The sequence below is a fragment of the Trachinotus anak genome, unplaced genomic scaffold (genome assembly GCF_046630095.1).
Source record: "Trachinotus anak isolate AG129_WGS33_773 ecotype Australia unplaced genomic scaffold, CSIRO_AGI_Tana_v1 ptg000013l, whole genome shotgun sequence".
In the NCBI taxonomy this organism is placed as follows: Eukaryota; Metazoa; Chordata; class Actinopteri; order Carangiformes; family Carangidae; genus Trachinotus; species Trachinotus anak.
This window is the reverse complement of record NW_027273864.1, coordinates 8,717,606-8,734,145: the sequence shown is the minus strand read 5'-3', so window position 1 is coordinate 8,734,145 and position 16,540 is coordinate 8,717,606. Positions and strand designations below refer to the sequence as shown.

The following is a 16,540-nucleotide window of genomic DNA, read 5'->3' as shown; positions in this document are numbered from 1 at the left end:
CGACGTGATCCGTGTCAGGGGTGATGCACTGCAATTAGCTGATGAATTGCAAGACTCTTTAGACTCTGTAAATAATTGATCGTAAAAAGAAGCATCAGATGTATAGGCATTCAAAAACTACAAGCATCAGTGTCAGTAGGTGATGTATGGAAACCCAGTTAAGAGCCCATTTCCCTCCCATTCCACCAGCAGAGGTAGTAGTAAATAACCACTACATCGCCAGAGGGGGAAAAGAGAGAGAAGGGAGAGGAGAAAATCCTCTGTACTCTCACCACCTTTCTTTCTCTTCTGCTTCCTGCTTACTTCATGCATTCATTTTTTGCCTGCTCCCCTCACTGAACCCCACCCACCCAGCTCTCCTCTATTTCTCAATCTCCTTTGCTTTCTTGCCCTCTCAATCCTGCTTCTTTCAGTCCTGTGTGCCTGGCAGACGATTGCTGAAAGAAAGGTGGAATTGGATGCCTCCCTTGCAGCGCTTTCCTTTGAGACTTGTCAGAGATTTTGTTTTGCTGGAGTGAGCGGTTACAGCTCACTGGCTCATCGTCATCCAAAACATCAACTGTCTATCATGGTCAGCTATGGCCCTTAAGAGTTCAAAGCACTGAGACAACAAACATGCTTCGATTACGCCATTCATCACGTACATTTGTGATATATAACGGATGATGATTTATCTATGGAATATAAGAAATGTTTTTCATTGATGTTTTTAATTTCCTGTTCTGAAGGCATGAAGGGATGGGAGGAAAACAGATTTGTGCTATTGCATACTCTTCATGGCTGTGGTCTATAATGCCGCTTTCAAGAATGGGTGAGTCATCCCTAGTACCTCTTATTGAAGAGTTGGAAGCCCCTCTCCAACTCCAGTGAATTGCACTGGAAAATGGGATCCTTTGTAGGTGGAACTCTGGGTGTTTGACATTCAGCGCCTGAATTTTTCCGCAGGGCTTCTCTGCCACTTTTGACAGATCATAATTGTCAGCAGAGGGAAAACATTGAACACCCTTGTCTCATGGCTGATGAAAAAGGTCACTTCAGTTCCTCCATATTACCCTGACCTGTGGAGTCTTGCGGCTGCAGCTGTGGCGGGTGACAGCTCAGTTGTCCGATCCCTGCTTTTTCCTCCCCAGCAAAGCAATGGAGGGTTTAATCCCTTCCCACAGGTAAAAAACATCTCTCCTCTTATCTCCCTCTCTTTCTGCTTCTCTTTGAGTGATAGACAGGCAGCTTGAGCTGTTATGGAAGGCAGCCAGACAGGTCAAAGGTGACTGAGCGGAATAATCCCTTTATGAAACCCTCCTCCCCTGCGAAAGTAAAGCTGGCGTAAGGAAGGTCAGTGTGTAGGCTCTGTCCCTCCTCAGCATCAGCCAAAGATTGTACCGCTCTATTCACTCCTCTGCCTTGAGAAGCACACAGCTGGCTTATCGCCCTGGAATTGGCTGTGCAGCATGAATGCAGCAGAAGAGAGAAGCCAGATGAATGTTTGAATGGAGCTGGAGTGTGAATGCCTTACCTGTTTCACTCTATCTGCCGCCAGCTTCCCTCTATCCTCTATCTCTTGTTTCTTTCTCATTCACTTTTATCTCAGTCTGTTCTTCCACAAATTCAGTAACCCTGCGTGTGAGGAATTGAGTCCATCTCCTGTCTGTGATCTGTCTGTTTTTAAGATGACCTGAGTGAACAGTGAGTCTTGCCGAAAGGGATCATGCCCTTTTGTATAGGTTGGGATAAGATCAAACCCGCTCTTCTGCAACACTGTGTCTAGACCAATACAGTAAAAGACAGCTGAGAAAACATTTCACTTAATCTGAATCTCTCCTTTTCTACATCACCTCTCAGTCTGTTTTAGTTTTACATTGCAGATAAAAAAAAAATAAAAAAAAAATCAAAACATTGTAACAAATTGTGCTGCTTTAAAGGGGCTATTTGTAAGTTTTCTCTGTAGCTGACTGTGGTTTCAGTGGGTGGTTTTGATTGTTGCTTGACAAGAGCTTCTGCCATCATTGCATTTACAAGACAATCAGTTATAATATGCCCTCTGATCAGCGCTACATATTCAGGGCAGATTGGAGGCTACAGTGAATCACTAATGGAAAGTGACGAGCCTGACTGAGGCTAGCTGGTTAGCATGCTAACTTCAGTAGAAGAAAAGACATGATGGAGACAAGAGTTCACATTAGTGTTGCTTTCAGCTGCTGGAGACAGCTCTTGGTGAGTGAAGGAACAGAGTTTGATAGTGAACTCGTTTCCTCTAGACTGGTAAGTAAACAGCTGTTTATGCTAACACTGGCTATGGAGCAATAGCAAACTTACAAAAAGCTTCTTTAAAGCTAATCAATATTTGTGTATTAGCAAAGGCAAAAATGACTGTGTCACATGAAAGCTACAGTGGCCCTGAGAGTTCAATGCACAGCAACTTAAGAAAACACAGGCTGACAGACAAAATACAAGCAAATTCAGAAAACATCTTCATCAATTTGGCAACAAAGGCGTCCCTGTGGCTCATTTGGTGGAGCGCATACCATGAAGCTGTGGTCTTGAACATAGCTGCTCTGTGTTGGAGTCCAACCCATGGTTCTTTGCTGCATGTCATCCTCTCTCTCTCTCTCTCTCTCTCTCTCTCTCATTGTCAGGTTCATCACTTTTTAGTGTCCCCTGCAAACACTTCCACTGTGTTGTGACTATTTGCAGCACCTGTGTCGTCAAATCGATGAAGATGTTTTGTGAATTTGCTTGTGTTTTGTCTATTTGCATGTGTTTTCTTAAGTTGCAGTGAGTTGGGGCTCTCAGGGCCACCATAGAAAAGGATTGCTTGTAGTGACCCACAGGGAATTATCACACATCTCTGCAGTCCCTCGCGGCTCTACAGAGAGTTTGAGCATCTTTACGCTCATTATTTTGGGCCCAACTTTACTGTTTTAGTTCACTCTCACTGCTCTGATCAATCCAGCAGCAAGCAGCTCTGCCAAACCAACTGTGCTCTACCTACTCAGCACCAAAGGGCATACAGACAAAGTGACTAAAATAATGGGATATTTAGCTGCTAAAGAGCCAGATATTTATTGTTACCCTGACAAACTTAAATTGGTGTTTTCAAAGTCTCAGTATTGATATATGAGCATTGTTCCTCATAAACAAAGAGACAGCTTATGTTGTAGATCATGTGACAGTGTAATTTAAAGGTTCAGTTGATATAGTTTGGCTTTGGTACCTAGGGCTAGGTAACTGAATAATGAGAATAAGGTTTTGGTCTTGACTCAATGAGAAAAATTTGAGGCAAAAACTAAAATTTAGCAGTGCTAGAAAAAGTCTTGTGAGGTGTTGAAATGTACTAGTTAGTGATTAGCTGCTGAAAAGAAGAGAAGCATTTAGTTGCTATTACCCCCAAGACCTCTCAAATGATACTAAGAATTCTTCCCAGAATGTTCATGGAGACCTTTAATGTTTGCAGCATCAAACCTTTTTCATCGTTAACTTTTGAAATTTGACTCAGTTGCTCTGGATCTGAGGTTTGGCAACAGACAGTCCCAATCTGTAATCAAGCAGTCAGATAAATCACTCACTTTTTGTCACTCTGACTCGAGTTAAGTCGTGTTGAGTAGCATTGTATATTATGATTTGGCGCTATACAAATAAAATTGAATTGAATTGAATTGAATTGACAGCTGCCATTCCAAAGAAACCTTGATCAATTACACATCTGCTACCTTTCCAATTTGAAAAGTGAAAAGCAGTGGCTGCAGTTTTTTTTTCTCTGTCTCCTTGTTCTCATCAGCATCACTCTTTTTATCACTCTTTTTTCTCTCAGCAAGTCCCCTGTCTCATCAGTTTAATAGTGGTGTATTGAGCAAAGCATTTCCACAGGTGGTCTCCTTGGGCCGCAACCCAACCCCACTGTCCCTGGTCCAATTACAGCAAGAAGGAGAGGACATTTTTATTGGTCTGTGAGGGGACATTTCCATGGCTGCCATCGTCTCCAAGAGTACAGTCGTCTAGCGCTCAATTACTCCTCCATCCTGAACCGGCAAGGGAGAGAAAACGTCCCCTGCTGAGATCCGGTGAGTCCCAGCGCATTACCAGCACAGAATTTCTGACCTACTTCAAACACAAAAAAACCACCCCACAACTTATTTCCACTGCTACCTACAGTATATGATTGAATGTGTGGTGAGTAATATTCCCTTGGAGTTTGGGTAGAAAGGTGCAAGCACACAGACTTTTTAATAACATACAACAAATTAAGTAATTTCGATAAGTTTGCGTGCAAAAATGCTGTACGTAATAAATTATCTCAAAGGTAAATATTGATAAACAAGGGAAAGCCGCTTTCATAGCAATCATAACTATGATTTTTTATAGCTCTTCACACCACAAAGTAGAATTCCTAAAGAGCTTTGTATTTAAACAAACAACAAAACTGAACTCCTTGACTCTGAGTCTGAACTGAACTTTGTCCCTTCAATGCTGTTTCTCAACAATATGTGTGAGCATACAGCATGTACACAAAATGGTGATGATTTAGTCCTGAAAAGAAAAATCTAATAACTAGATTTAAAAATAATTGAAAACTCCTGTTTCCTGAATTCAACTTAAGCTGAAATGGTCTTAAATTGAGCAATGAAGTCACATCTTGAGTCAGCAATTTACAAATGATCCATTAAATGACATTTACAATGTCAAAAATAAACTGCTGAGTAGTTCACTTGTGAATTTTAATGTTCTTATTTGATGTAAAAGCCTGGTTTCTCAGGGCTTACCAGATGCCGCTAGGTATAAAAACAGTAGTAGACTGACAGTCTCCTGCAATAAGGAGGATGCTGTTTTGTGTGCCAAGATTTATAGTTCCAGTCATACATTAATCGACATAAATATGCACATATGCCAGGCAGTGATAAGGAACCTTATACTCTATATAAATGTATGTGCAGATAGGGAACAGCATAATTGTGCAATAGTAAATAGTACTTTAAATTGCACAGGTTATACATCTTATATGTGGTGATGCAGGAGTGTATTTGGACATGTTCAGAATAGGAAACAGTTTTTTTCCCATGTTTTATTGTGTTGTGTGTTTTTGTTTTCAGGTACTTCCTGAGCAGCTGCCCAAAGGCCTTGTAAAAAAGACACTGGCACTGGCGCCACAACCTGTTGCTGAGAGCAGTGGCAAGGCACATGCCACCAGCCATCAACAACAGCCAAGTACCTCCCCCCACCTAGGAAACATTTTGCTTTCACACAAGCAGGTGAGAAGCCTCAAACACAGTTGAAGGTGCCAACAGGTGAACACACCGTGGCAACCCAGTGGCAGGTGTGGGTGGACTTGGACAGGTGGCTCAGTTTTCCTGACACGATTACATTGACAAAATTGAAGACTGGATGAAGATCAGATTGAGGAGACCAAAATATCAAAGAAAGATGTCCAAATATTAGGAGCTGGTGTAAGAAGCGGGGATGGTGAGCTCACTGGTATCTGCAGAGGTGGGCTTTAGAAACTGTACTAGTTGCCTAATCTCCACAGCATTTGCACTGTTGGGCATTATACAGGCAGCAAAGAGGAGAGCAATCAGGTGCACAGTGGATTCAGATGACTGTGTAATGCGTGATTTGTGGAGAAGTACTGCTGGGACACAAGTCAGGGTCTGATGGACCTCAGCTGCTTAGCCCTGCTGAGTCTTAAACCACCCTATTACCCCAGGTTACTTTATCACTTGGAAATAGCTGGAAAGTTGTTGTTCGATGCACAGTAGAGCACAAGTCCAGATTATTGTTATTTTTTTAAGAAAATGGTTCAATAAGTAAGGTTATACTACACCCAGTGGCCTGTTCTAACAGCTGATCACAGAGCTGGAACCAAAAAGCAGACTCAGCAGAGGCAGAGCAGGTGTAGTAAAAACAATTATTTCCTTGTAGAGAGGCAGGTTTACACAGTTGGCAGTGTGAAGTGTGAGACCAGTGCAGTCAGACCGGGCAGACAAATCAAAATGGCTACAACAAGCAGGTCTTAACAACAGTCACAGGCAAGACACAACCATGGCTCAAAGCTAATGCTAACTACACCCTGCACTCATGGGATGATAAGAAGAGGCTATACAGCCATGCCCAAGCATGTAAATGGACCTCCACCCAAAGACTTTATAAAGTGGTATAATGTCACATTATTGATGCTTTTGTTATTGAACATAAACACCAGTCAGGGACAGAGTGGAAATAAAAATCTGCCGGCAACTTTTGACTCAGACTAGCCCACAAAAACCCATCTGGAGTCTCACCATCACATACGGCCCATGTGGCACTTTGCAAGAATCATGCAGTAAACAGAGGTTAAATTAAATACAATGACTCGTAGAATAACACATGAAATAAAAATTATATTACTTACATTTTTTATAAAAACAACAATATTTATATAATTTTTTTATTATATAAATTATACATTTTTCTTATGTTATAGTCCATTTGTTGTTTGTACAATTCAATTACAGATTCAGTAATGATTTTATTACAGTTTGTTAAGAAAACACCTTTTCACATTACAGTCTACAACCACACCAACAAAGAAGCTACATTCTCATAAATGACCATTTAACTCTGTAATCATGGGTTAGTACAGGGAAAGACATCAGAATCCAAACAGAACAGTACAGCAGTAAATACAGCTGCAGACATATCTGAATTTTAGTGGCTTTTACTTCCTTCATTGAATGTTTCAGTGATAAAATTCTGTAGATCTTAGCTGATCACACAGACTATGAATTTGAAAAATTTTCACCAGAGCAGAAAACAAAAATATACATTATCCTGCCATTGTAATCTTCTGCCTATGGCATATGCTGTAACACTTTACTGGTGTTTATACTGGACGTACTGGGAGCTATAGGAGCTGTGATCTGCTGCTCTGCCCCTCCTGTCTGTTGTCTGCAGAGTTGCAGCTGCCAGATGCACAACTATCTGAAGCGATTTGGATTTTACTGGATTTTAACTTCTTTTCTCTGAGATTTTCAGCCTGACCTTTATGCTTTTTATTAACTCGTTATTTATGTTAACCCAGTCAGCCACAGACCACTGCTGCTGCCTCAGTGTTTAAACAACGATACAGAAGCTAACGCATAAATAGTAAGAGTGTGGACAGAGGCTATAGAGCCAGAGTGGGCCACCACAACCCAGCCACATCTATCTCTCTCCCTCTTGCTCACTTACTCTGATGTTTTATTTCCTTCCCATTGAGCCACTGAAACAATTTGTGTAGCAGCCCATTGAGAAAAGTCCCAGCTCTCCCAGAGGCCACTCCAGCATTGACACCAGTGAATGGAAACAGTTCATTTACAGAGGAGTGAAGTGTGTAAATGACAGACTGACTTGAATTTGTCTCTTGATGAAAATGAGAAAGTAATTAGGGATGTGACAACAAAAATAATTTATGTTTATGGCTATGAAATAACAGTTTGCTCATGTGGAACTGTGTATCACTTCCTTTTAGAGTACATAGCAACATTTTAGTGTTTATTTTGACAGGGTCTGTTGACAGAGGAGAAAAGCTGAAGGTAAAGCCTGAGAGGTTTATATGTGGAGAACTGTACATTCACTCTCCTCACCTTTTAGGCTACACTTAAATTTTCAAATCAACAAATGGACAAAACACCCTCAAAGCCAGATTCCCTCAGTAATGACTACCTGTGAGCAAAAGCAGAAAATGAATGCTCTGATAAATGTGAAATAAATTATTACTATAGATCAGGCTCATTAATCATTAATCATCTTCTTCCCTTCGCCGTCCACCAGTGAGCAGGAGTTGCCGCTGCATACTTCCTCCAAATGATTTTTTTCTGCGTGCCTTAATCGTCCCGCCTTTCTTGCTATTTTCTTTCTTTCCTTCTGTGTCACTCTACCTTTCCCTCTGATAGCATGTTTTATGCAGCGAGTGTCTACAGAGGGTAGGTTTACTAGCACAACAACTCCCCCCCATCAGACAAGGAAATGCTTGGTTTGCCCCAGTGAGAAATGATGAAAAGTATGCAGGAATAATAGTGGACAAGGACTCATTTTTTACAGGAAAGCAGGAAGCTGCTCAAGGGGCTTAAATTGGTATTTTGGTACTGCTAGCGGGTGCATATTGAAGCTTGTTGGCTCCACTGGAAGGAAGAATTTTATTAGCCAGAGGGAGAAACAGAAAGAAAGAGAATGACAGAATGAGAAAGAAAGACAGAGAGCAGGACGGCGTTATTGGCAAACGCTGCTGTTTAACAGGGCTGCCCAGATCCAAACACAGAGTTGGCCAGTGATTGGTCGGTTGTGGTTAGGTCTTGGCACAGGCTGCAGCAACAGCTGTTTGGAAATGATGGAAGCCCCTGAGAAGGGAGACAAGAGAAGAGCAGGACCACGACAACAATCCAGAATTACTGTGAAATTCTGTTGTCCAGGCCATTCTCCTGACTCGGCTTAGACTGATGCAGAATGAGAAATAGGAGAACGCCACAAATTAACAACAGGGAAAAAAATTAAGATACAAATGGTAGACTTGTGTTGGTGCTGCACATTGCTAAAAGGAACATGCAGTAATTGGATGCCTTCAATCTTAAGTTCTCCTCTGAGGCTTGTTTGTGGGCCTGTTTCATTTCACGCCTTCATCTCAGTCTAATGGGACAGATCATAAAGACATTAAGTGTCGAAGACAAAATGAAATTCAAGCGTGCATGTTATTAACGCTCCTTACAAAAGGAAATATCAACAAATATGCACAAATACAAATAAGCCTATTTATTGGTAATCAAGCCATTTTGTATAAACATAGCTTGACAGTGTAGAAACACTAATCAATGTGGTAATTACCCCGCAGTTTCTCCTCAATGTGAATCTGGTCACTTAACATGTGGTGTGCTTTACCCAATGGAGATCCAGATGGCAGCTTCACAATTCATAACTGCAGTCCCATCAGATTGTAACAGAGATCGGTAAATACAATGGACAGAATCCAAAAGCAAAAACACATCAGCACATGGCTGAATTACTACCACACCACTTGTATTTATGTATTTGTTTTTTTGCCTCAGCTATGAGAGGGGGTCTCTGTTAACAGCTACTATTTTGCCCACTCAGGTACTCACATCACACTTTAGGGAAGCCTACAGAGGGAATAATGAATCCCCCTCACATCTCTTCTTCCATTTTGTTACTCTGTGTTTTTCTACATCCAGCCCCTCTCTCCCCTGCAGATTGTAACTCTGTGGGGCTGTGCGTATCTGGCTGTCAAATCACCCTATGGCATTTAAAGAACAAGCAGAAGCGATAGCAGCAGCAGCAGGGATGGTCCAGGATGCCCTGTAGCATGACACAGTGACCAGCAATTGAAGGGCTTGTTAACCATTTCAAAAATGCCACCTAACTGGATAAGTGGATAAAGACAGCCAAGCAGGGAGCTGACCATTTTGCACACCGGCTCTCTGAGACATACATGGATGTGCTGTACTCACACAAATCACAGCTTGCAGAGAAAACAGGGCGCCGCTAACAGCTCCGAGACAAAGTTTATCGGGATATTCATCATTAAGTTCATCTGTCTGCACTCCCCCACAGTACCAACACCATCCTCACTGTCTGCCAGCTTATTTAGCCCCTCAGCTGTGTATTGTTGTGAGTAGCATAGAGTTCATATTCTATGAAATGTCAGACTGTGAGTGAGTCAGCCATGGCAGGCGCGTGGGATTGGCATCTACTGTAAATCTCTGGTTAACAGTATAATGAGTTACAGGGGAGCCTCTCCATATGGAAGGAAATGTGTTGGAGGGAAAAATACTCCACACAAACAAGACCAGTTGCTCTCACCTGCCTGCATGGCTGAGGCGCAGTGGAAACACACACACGCATCCATACACCCACACAAACACACACACACATACAAAAGACAGTAGAAGTCTTCCCGTCAGAGCCAGCGGATTCAGTTTGTGAACAAGTGACAGAGGGATGCTCACAGACTCTTTCAGGTTGCCACTGCAAAAGCAAGTTTGTTTCAGCGGTGGGAAACATCTGAAAAAGGGGTTAGCCATGGAAACAAACCCTCACCACAAAAACAGGTGGAAGGAGCACAGCCGGCTCGTGGTGGATAATATTGTGATTGCAGAGCTGTGATGAGGCACTCTGCCTTCTATTAAAAGTGCTGCGCTTGGAGCGTATTTCACTCTCGTCCCTCAAATGCTTGAGGTTGATGACTAAAAAGAGGCACATTCAGTCATCCTCCCTCCACATCCTCCCCAAGCTCACACACACACTCAGACACATACAAAGTGCGCTGAAGGCTATACGCTCGCACGTCTCATGACGCTGTGGATGGGAGGTTGGGATGTAAAGAGCGGTGGGTTAATAAAGAATGCTTCATTTGCTGATGAAGTCTTGATGCAGGAGTGGGCAGTCTTGCTTTAAGACATGTGATCTGACTCTCTCTCAGCTCTCTCTCCCTCTCTCTCTCTTTCCAGCTGGTCTACGTTGTAATACACACACACACAAACACACACACACATGCATGCACGCTCACACACTCGCTCTGCCTCTCTGACACAGACTCTACTTAGTGCGTTGGAGAGAGCACTGAGGCTCACACTATCAGCACAGCTTCTCAATGGGGGGACGCAGCCAAGAGCAGACAGAGCAGTCATTCCACTGGAGCCTTCCGCTGCGCGCGTGAGAAGGAGACGACAAGTGAGGGGGGGTAAATTAGCTCCCTGTCACCACAACATAGGAGTTCTACTGACGGAGAAGAGACACAGGCTGAAGGAAGGAGAGGAGAGGAGGTCTGCACGTATGTGGCTGATACAGCAGTGACATGATCAGCCTCCCATCCCTCAAATCCTGGCCAGTTTGTGACACAGACCCCTTGGTGTTTTGCTTTTGGTGACTGTGTTGCCAAGGATTTCAAAAGGAACTGAGCAGCAGGGCTGAATAGGAGGGAATACTGAGGAAAAGAACAGCATTTTAGCTCCTTTTGTGCGGTGCTCGGCTTATCTGACTACTGGAATTTGGCGCGGGAATCCCTGGCTTCAAAGTATGGATGGATTTAAGACAGAGGAGTGAGTCTGCTGGGCAGGCAGGCAGTGATTCTGACTGAGCTCCTTTCCTCCTGAACGCACTGCTCAGGTAAGGGTGTGGGACTTTCGAGGAATACCTCTGGTGTTTTTGGGGATGGGATGGGTGGGGTTGGAGGTATGATTTAAAAACTGAATCTTAGAGAAACATTTACCACAAAATAGGCTGCTGCTTGTGGAAAAATGTGTCCGATCTGAGTAAAGATAACCGGACTTATAGTGTATGCAAGAAGTGAAATATGAAAAACAGCTTCTACTAAAAACAGCCTGTATTTCATTTCTTTTTGATGGCGTTATGTAAGTTTTAAACATGTTTAAATGGGCTAAATACTCTGCACTCATCTTGACGACATCCTGAAATAGATCCTGTAAGTGCACCTGATAAAATGCAAAAAAAAAAAAAGTTCAGATGGCGGGTTATGTTATGTTGTGACGTCCCCACCACCATGAGTGTTTTCCTCCTGCCGTGTGACACCCAGACACGTACGTTTCGTGGGAAGTCATCGCTGAAGGAAACACAACGAATCTAATTTTGTAAAAAAAAAAAAAAAAAAAAATCGATGTTTCACGCAGGTGCACCAGTGGCTTCTGCGCCCGCAGGTGCGTCTGCTGCTCAGCTCCTCCACCGCATTTCACTGTCCGACACTGGGCTGAGCGATCACGCACAGGAGCTGCTCTCCAGGTTTGCGTGACATTTACAAAACTGAGAGTAAACTGCTTTGGTTGTGACGCTCTTTTTATCGCGTGGGAAACAACACGGAGAAGCCTATTTTTATAAAACGCTTACTTGCGCTGAGAACAGCGAGGCTCCAGGAGCGAGAGTTGGCTTCTCCTCTCTTGAAAGCTGCTTCCTCTCCCTCTGAAGTTCCTTTAAAATGAGACTCACGCTCGGTCGGTTCATTTAAAGTCCGCCGTGCGTCTTCACCTCTGGTGAAACGCTGCCGGCGGGGGCCACATACTGTTTTCGGCAGGAATACCTTCCGATAACCAGGAGGAGCTCAGGGTCTGTATGCAATGTGCAGTTCACTGTGCAAGCGCAACGGTTCGTTTGGATATGCGGCCAGCTTGGCGAACAGGAACATTGTGTGGTTTAATTAAAAAAAAAAAAAAAAAAAAATTAAATAAATTTTAAAAAAGACAGAAGAGGAAAACATACTCATGGGAGCAGTCCACGTTTCCACAAAAAGCTTGGATTATGTCGGATTTAGTGCAGGGGTGGGGATTTACAATGTGCTGTTCATAATAATATGCTTAATTTTCGCTGAATATTAAGCAGTTTCAATGTCACTGAGGGCACAGTACACACGGGCAATATTTAGTAGGCTAATGGCATTAATCTCTGATGCTCAAAACACCAAGTGTGTCTGGTTTGAGCAAACAGGCAAGCGAGCAGTGGCTTTGCCATGTGGAAATAACACAGAGGATCGGGCCTGCTGTCATGGCACTTTACACAGACACCTTAGTCAAACGTGACATTCATGATTTTTGAAGTGTTTATTGCAGAGGCTCCCTGGGGTTCATAGTCTGCTTTATACTCTTGTGTTTTAAGATATGGCAGAATCAAACATTAAAGGAGTGTTAGATTCACACTGAGCATTAGATTCACACAGAAAGTCACAATCTCAGTGGAAAGTGAGAAATGTAAAACAAGTGCAGCCGGAGCCTGTGATTTCTGTGTGATACAGCAAGTATTCCTCTCAGATCTGATCGTCAGTCCGAGAGTTGCGCGCTTTCCCAAACAACCATAAACAATCTGAGTGAATAGGAAGGACACATGCAGTTTTAAAAGTCTGAGACAGGGAGCCTGAACACACCAAGTTGTTTTAGAGGAGGTGGAGGTGATGATTTTAAATTTCCCACTGCGGGGCCCCTGAATGCAGAGAGGTGCTAATAACACCTGGAGAGGAGGAGAGCCTCATTATTCAGTAAGGGCTAAGGCGTGTCTCCATATGCTGGGCCTCGCCAGCCATTAGGCAGTCACTGAGCAAATCTGCAAATAGGCTGTTTGTGCTTAGAAATGCACTCTTTTATAAACTTTATACAATATTCAGGGCTCCTGTGACTGTATTAATGGCACTGTAGCTTTCACAAGAGGAAGACATAGATCATTATATAATTATTTCTCTGACAAAAAGCTTGCAGCAGGATATTTTCCTCCGCCTGCATTTCATCTGTTATTTTGGTGTGGTCCTTTTAGACAACAGCAGGTTTAGACAAGACAAATATTGACGAGATTAAATTTGCGTTTGATCATTTGCTTGAGTCTTTTGTCTGCGGGGTTTTTTCCTTGAAGCCTCTGTCTTGTGTTTTTCTTTTTATTCCTGGTGTTAATATAAGAAAATACCCATGGACGTACGTGTAAATAAATCATACACATAGTAGACATCTTGCTCTAAATATTTCAAGTTGATACCAAAGTGTTTCAGTACACGTGTCAGTATACTTGTCTCTTTCTTTCGTTTGACAGTGAAATAAAGACAGTGTGTGTGTGTTGTAAATATGTATGTGGACATTCTGTAATACAACTCTGCCCCTTGTCCTCCTGTTGTTTCCCCCCTGCTGTGTGCCGTCCTGCAGACTCGGCCTTACCATGTCCTGGTTGTTGGCCATGTGGATTAGCCTCGGCTTCCTGTTGTTGTGCCAGGCCACGCTCTACCAGACCATCCAGCAGCACCATGTGGCCCGACCCGGTCGCACTGACATTCTCACCCTGGGTATGTATGCCTCTTTGACAGATTTTAGCTTCACAGCATAATCTTACGGTGTGAGACGTCGCCCTGATGATGGGGCAGCACTCCTCAGCTTTGGCTGTTTCAAAGCAACAGCAAGAGACTGCTGCAGTTAAGTCAGAATGATTTGCCACAGCACTGTACTGTAACATGATGATTCACCATGCTCGCAGTCATACCAGATAAGCAAACGGCAACGACTACTAATTGTGCCTCTAATTGCATGTCACATACTTCTCTTTAGTCATAGTCAAATCTATCTCTCTGTACACATTTTGTGCTATTTATGGAAGTGATGTTGTTGTTTGACTTTGGGTCTGTGGCTGAGCTGCATGCTTGTTTAAACCTGAACATGGTAACCCTGTTAGACAAAGAGCATCTTCAAACATTGTGATTTTGCTGGTAGGGATTTGATATCTGTGCGCGATGAGGAATTCTTGACTACTGCATCCTGAATCTTGCTGGCAGACTGTTACGAGTAGGACAAGCTGTAGGCAAAAATCCCTATTACTGTGCTGGTAACCAAGAGAGCTTTGATCACTGTGGCTTAGATGGAAATGACAATTATGTTTCCCTCTTTTGCACTGGAAACGTTTGGCAATTAAGCTCGACGCCTTCTGCACTGTAGGGGCAAAAGGGGAAGGGTAGAAGCCGAGGCGGCTCTAATTCTCTGATTATGGAAAAGCTTACCAGCATTTCTTATGGTGTATGTGGGAGTGTAACAGGGAAGGGAAAGGTTTTTTTGAGCAAAGCAAAGGCTTTCTTTAAGCTTCTAACAATGAGTGTGACTCCCAAGCTGAACCCTCATGCAGAGAGGAGCTCTCTCCGGAAGCCAAGCGGCTGTTAAACATTGATGCTATCTGCTGCTTGGTTCTCTTTGTGTGTTGCATTGCCAAGCTAAAAGACGATAATTGAAGCACAGCGTGAGGGAGAAAAATCCAGCGCTGAATTGTCCATGCTTGTGTTTAACACTGGTGACTTTATGCAGCGTGCCGGAGAATTGGCTTACTTTTGCTGTGGAACAGCTGACACATGAAAATCCCAGCTATGATAGATAGAAAGTTCTCAAAGTATCCCGGTCCCGTTAATTGGAACAAGAGGGTGAGGGATGAGCGACAGAGAGCTCTGAATGAATTTTTAAAGGCAAGCTTCAAGTTTTTCTTGTTTTTTTCATTCTTCCTTTTTTTTTTTTTGACTGGTTGGCAAGTCGAGCTTGGTGCCAAAGATGTACAAGGAAGTGCAAGGCTCAGTAAGTGTCTTTTGAATAATGCAGTGGTCCCAAGGGGGAAGAAGGAGGAAAAAAATAGTCCCCCCTGCTCTCCATCCGCCACCACCGCCAGCGTAGCTCTAGAAGAGTCATCCAGGCAAAAGATGGTTACGGCTGAGAGTCCTCTGGAAGGTTTCCTGTCAGACAGATCAACTCACACACTTACTGCATACAACACTAAAGAGGGTGCAGACACGTACACGCTTGCACATTCACAAACCATTCTCTCAGTGAGGCCATTACGGTGTGGGATTTTCATGGGTCCTTTGGGGATACTGGGGCTGTGTTCAGGACACAATCAGTCAGGTCTGAGAGGATGCAAACTTATATTGTCGAGATGGATGACAAACACACACTCGGTTGATCTGATCGTTTACAGTCTCAGATTTCATTTACATTATTGGACCGGTCTAGGCTGGGCCATTCAATTTTGAATAACGTCACTGAGAGATAATGATCAAAAAAAAAAAAAAAAAGATGTTACTTAATATACCAGCATTCACATTGAGACTGTTATGATGTTATTTTAGCACAAGTGCTCTCCAGAAAACTTTTAAAATCAAACAAACTATGATGTATGACAGCAATAATTGGTGCTGACAATCATGATCCTGGGATATGTTACGATGTTTTACAACTCTGCGCTCACAAGGAAAACATTTCTCTTTTTTTCCCCTGCTGCTCGGCAACTGTACAATTTACTGTATATCATGTTTTTTTAAGAGGATTAAGCTGACATCAATCTTACTCAGCCGTGGAGTAGCGTTAACCGATTTAACCAGAACTGCTCTCTCAGAATTGAAATGCTATGATGAATATTTGAATTAGAATTGATTTTATAATTTGAGAAGCTCTCTGGTTTCATTGAGGCCAGAGCCCTCAGATATAAATAGATATGGATATGTAGGACGTGGCAAAAAAGAGTTGTCTTGCCTTGAAGAATCCATTGGTTTTCATGCTTTGCTGTCTTCTGTAATCAAATAATGTTTCTGTGTCTCTAGGAGATGTGCTGTGATATACTTTTGGACATGCTGTAAATTAAGCTGTAGACTGTTTTCTTTAATGAAGTGTGTGACGTCTTCTGTGCATAGAAAAAGATGAATAGAAATACTGTTTTATCTTAGACTCACATTCATTTTCTCAGATCATTGATTCATTATCTTTAAAATGTCTTGATGACAAGATAGGTGAAGCTACTTTCCTGTGCATTGTGTTGTGGCATGCTACGCTATGTATTGTCTTCTGGACAGCCATAAGCTAAGTCTTGATGGGCGAGCAGTGTGCTGGTATTTGTAAGAAACCATGTCCTGAAATAAATTTCTGTGGGTCTTGGCATGCAGCCTAGCCAACTGTCTGAGAGTCTGAGTGGTACAAAAACTCACAAACCATCCCACATAGACAAAGATACACAGACAAGGGGCTGTGTGGGTATCTGAGGAGGGGAAGTGAAGGTCGTGTTGAGCTAGGTACAG

General features: G+C 42.8%; 1 protein-coding gene across 6 annotated transcripts in view; it reads left to right on the top strand.

The window, feature by feature from the left end:
• Positions 1 to 5,030: 5,030 nt before the first annotated feature.
• Positions 5,031 to 16,540, top strand: part of LOC139631001 (chemokine-like protein TAFA-1) — a 109,526-nt gene continuing 98,016 nt past the window's right edge. For 3 of the 6 annotated variants that reach the window (XR_011693261.1, XR_011693262.1, XM_071494914.1), the window contains exons 1-2: positions 11,135 to 11,754; positions 13,650 to 13,786. Coding sequence is in view for 2 of the 6 variants with exons in the window: in XM_071494914.1 (XP_071351015.1) it covers positions 11,633 to 11,754; positions 13,650 to 13,786 (259 nt within the window). In the remaining 4 variants the exon portion in view is untranslated. The other 3 variants (XM_071494915.1, XR_011693263.1, XR_011693264.1) reach the window with 3 other exon arrangements.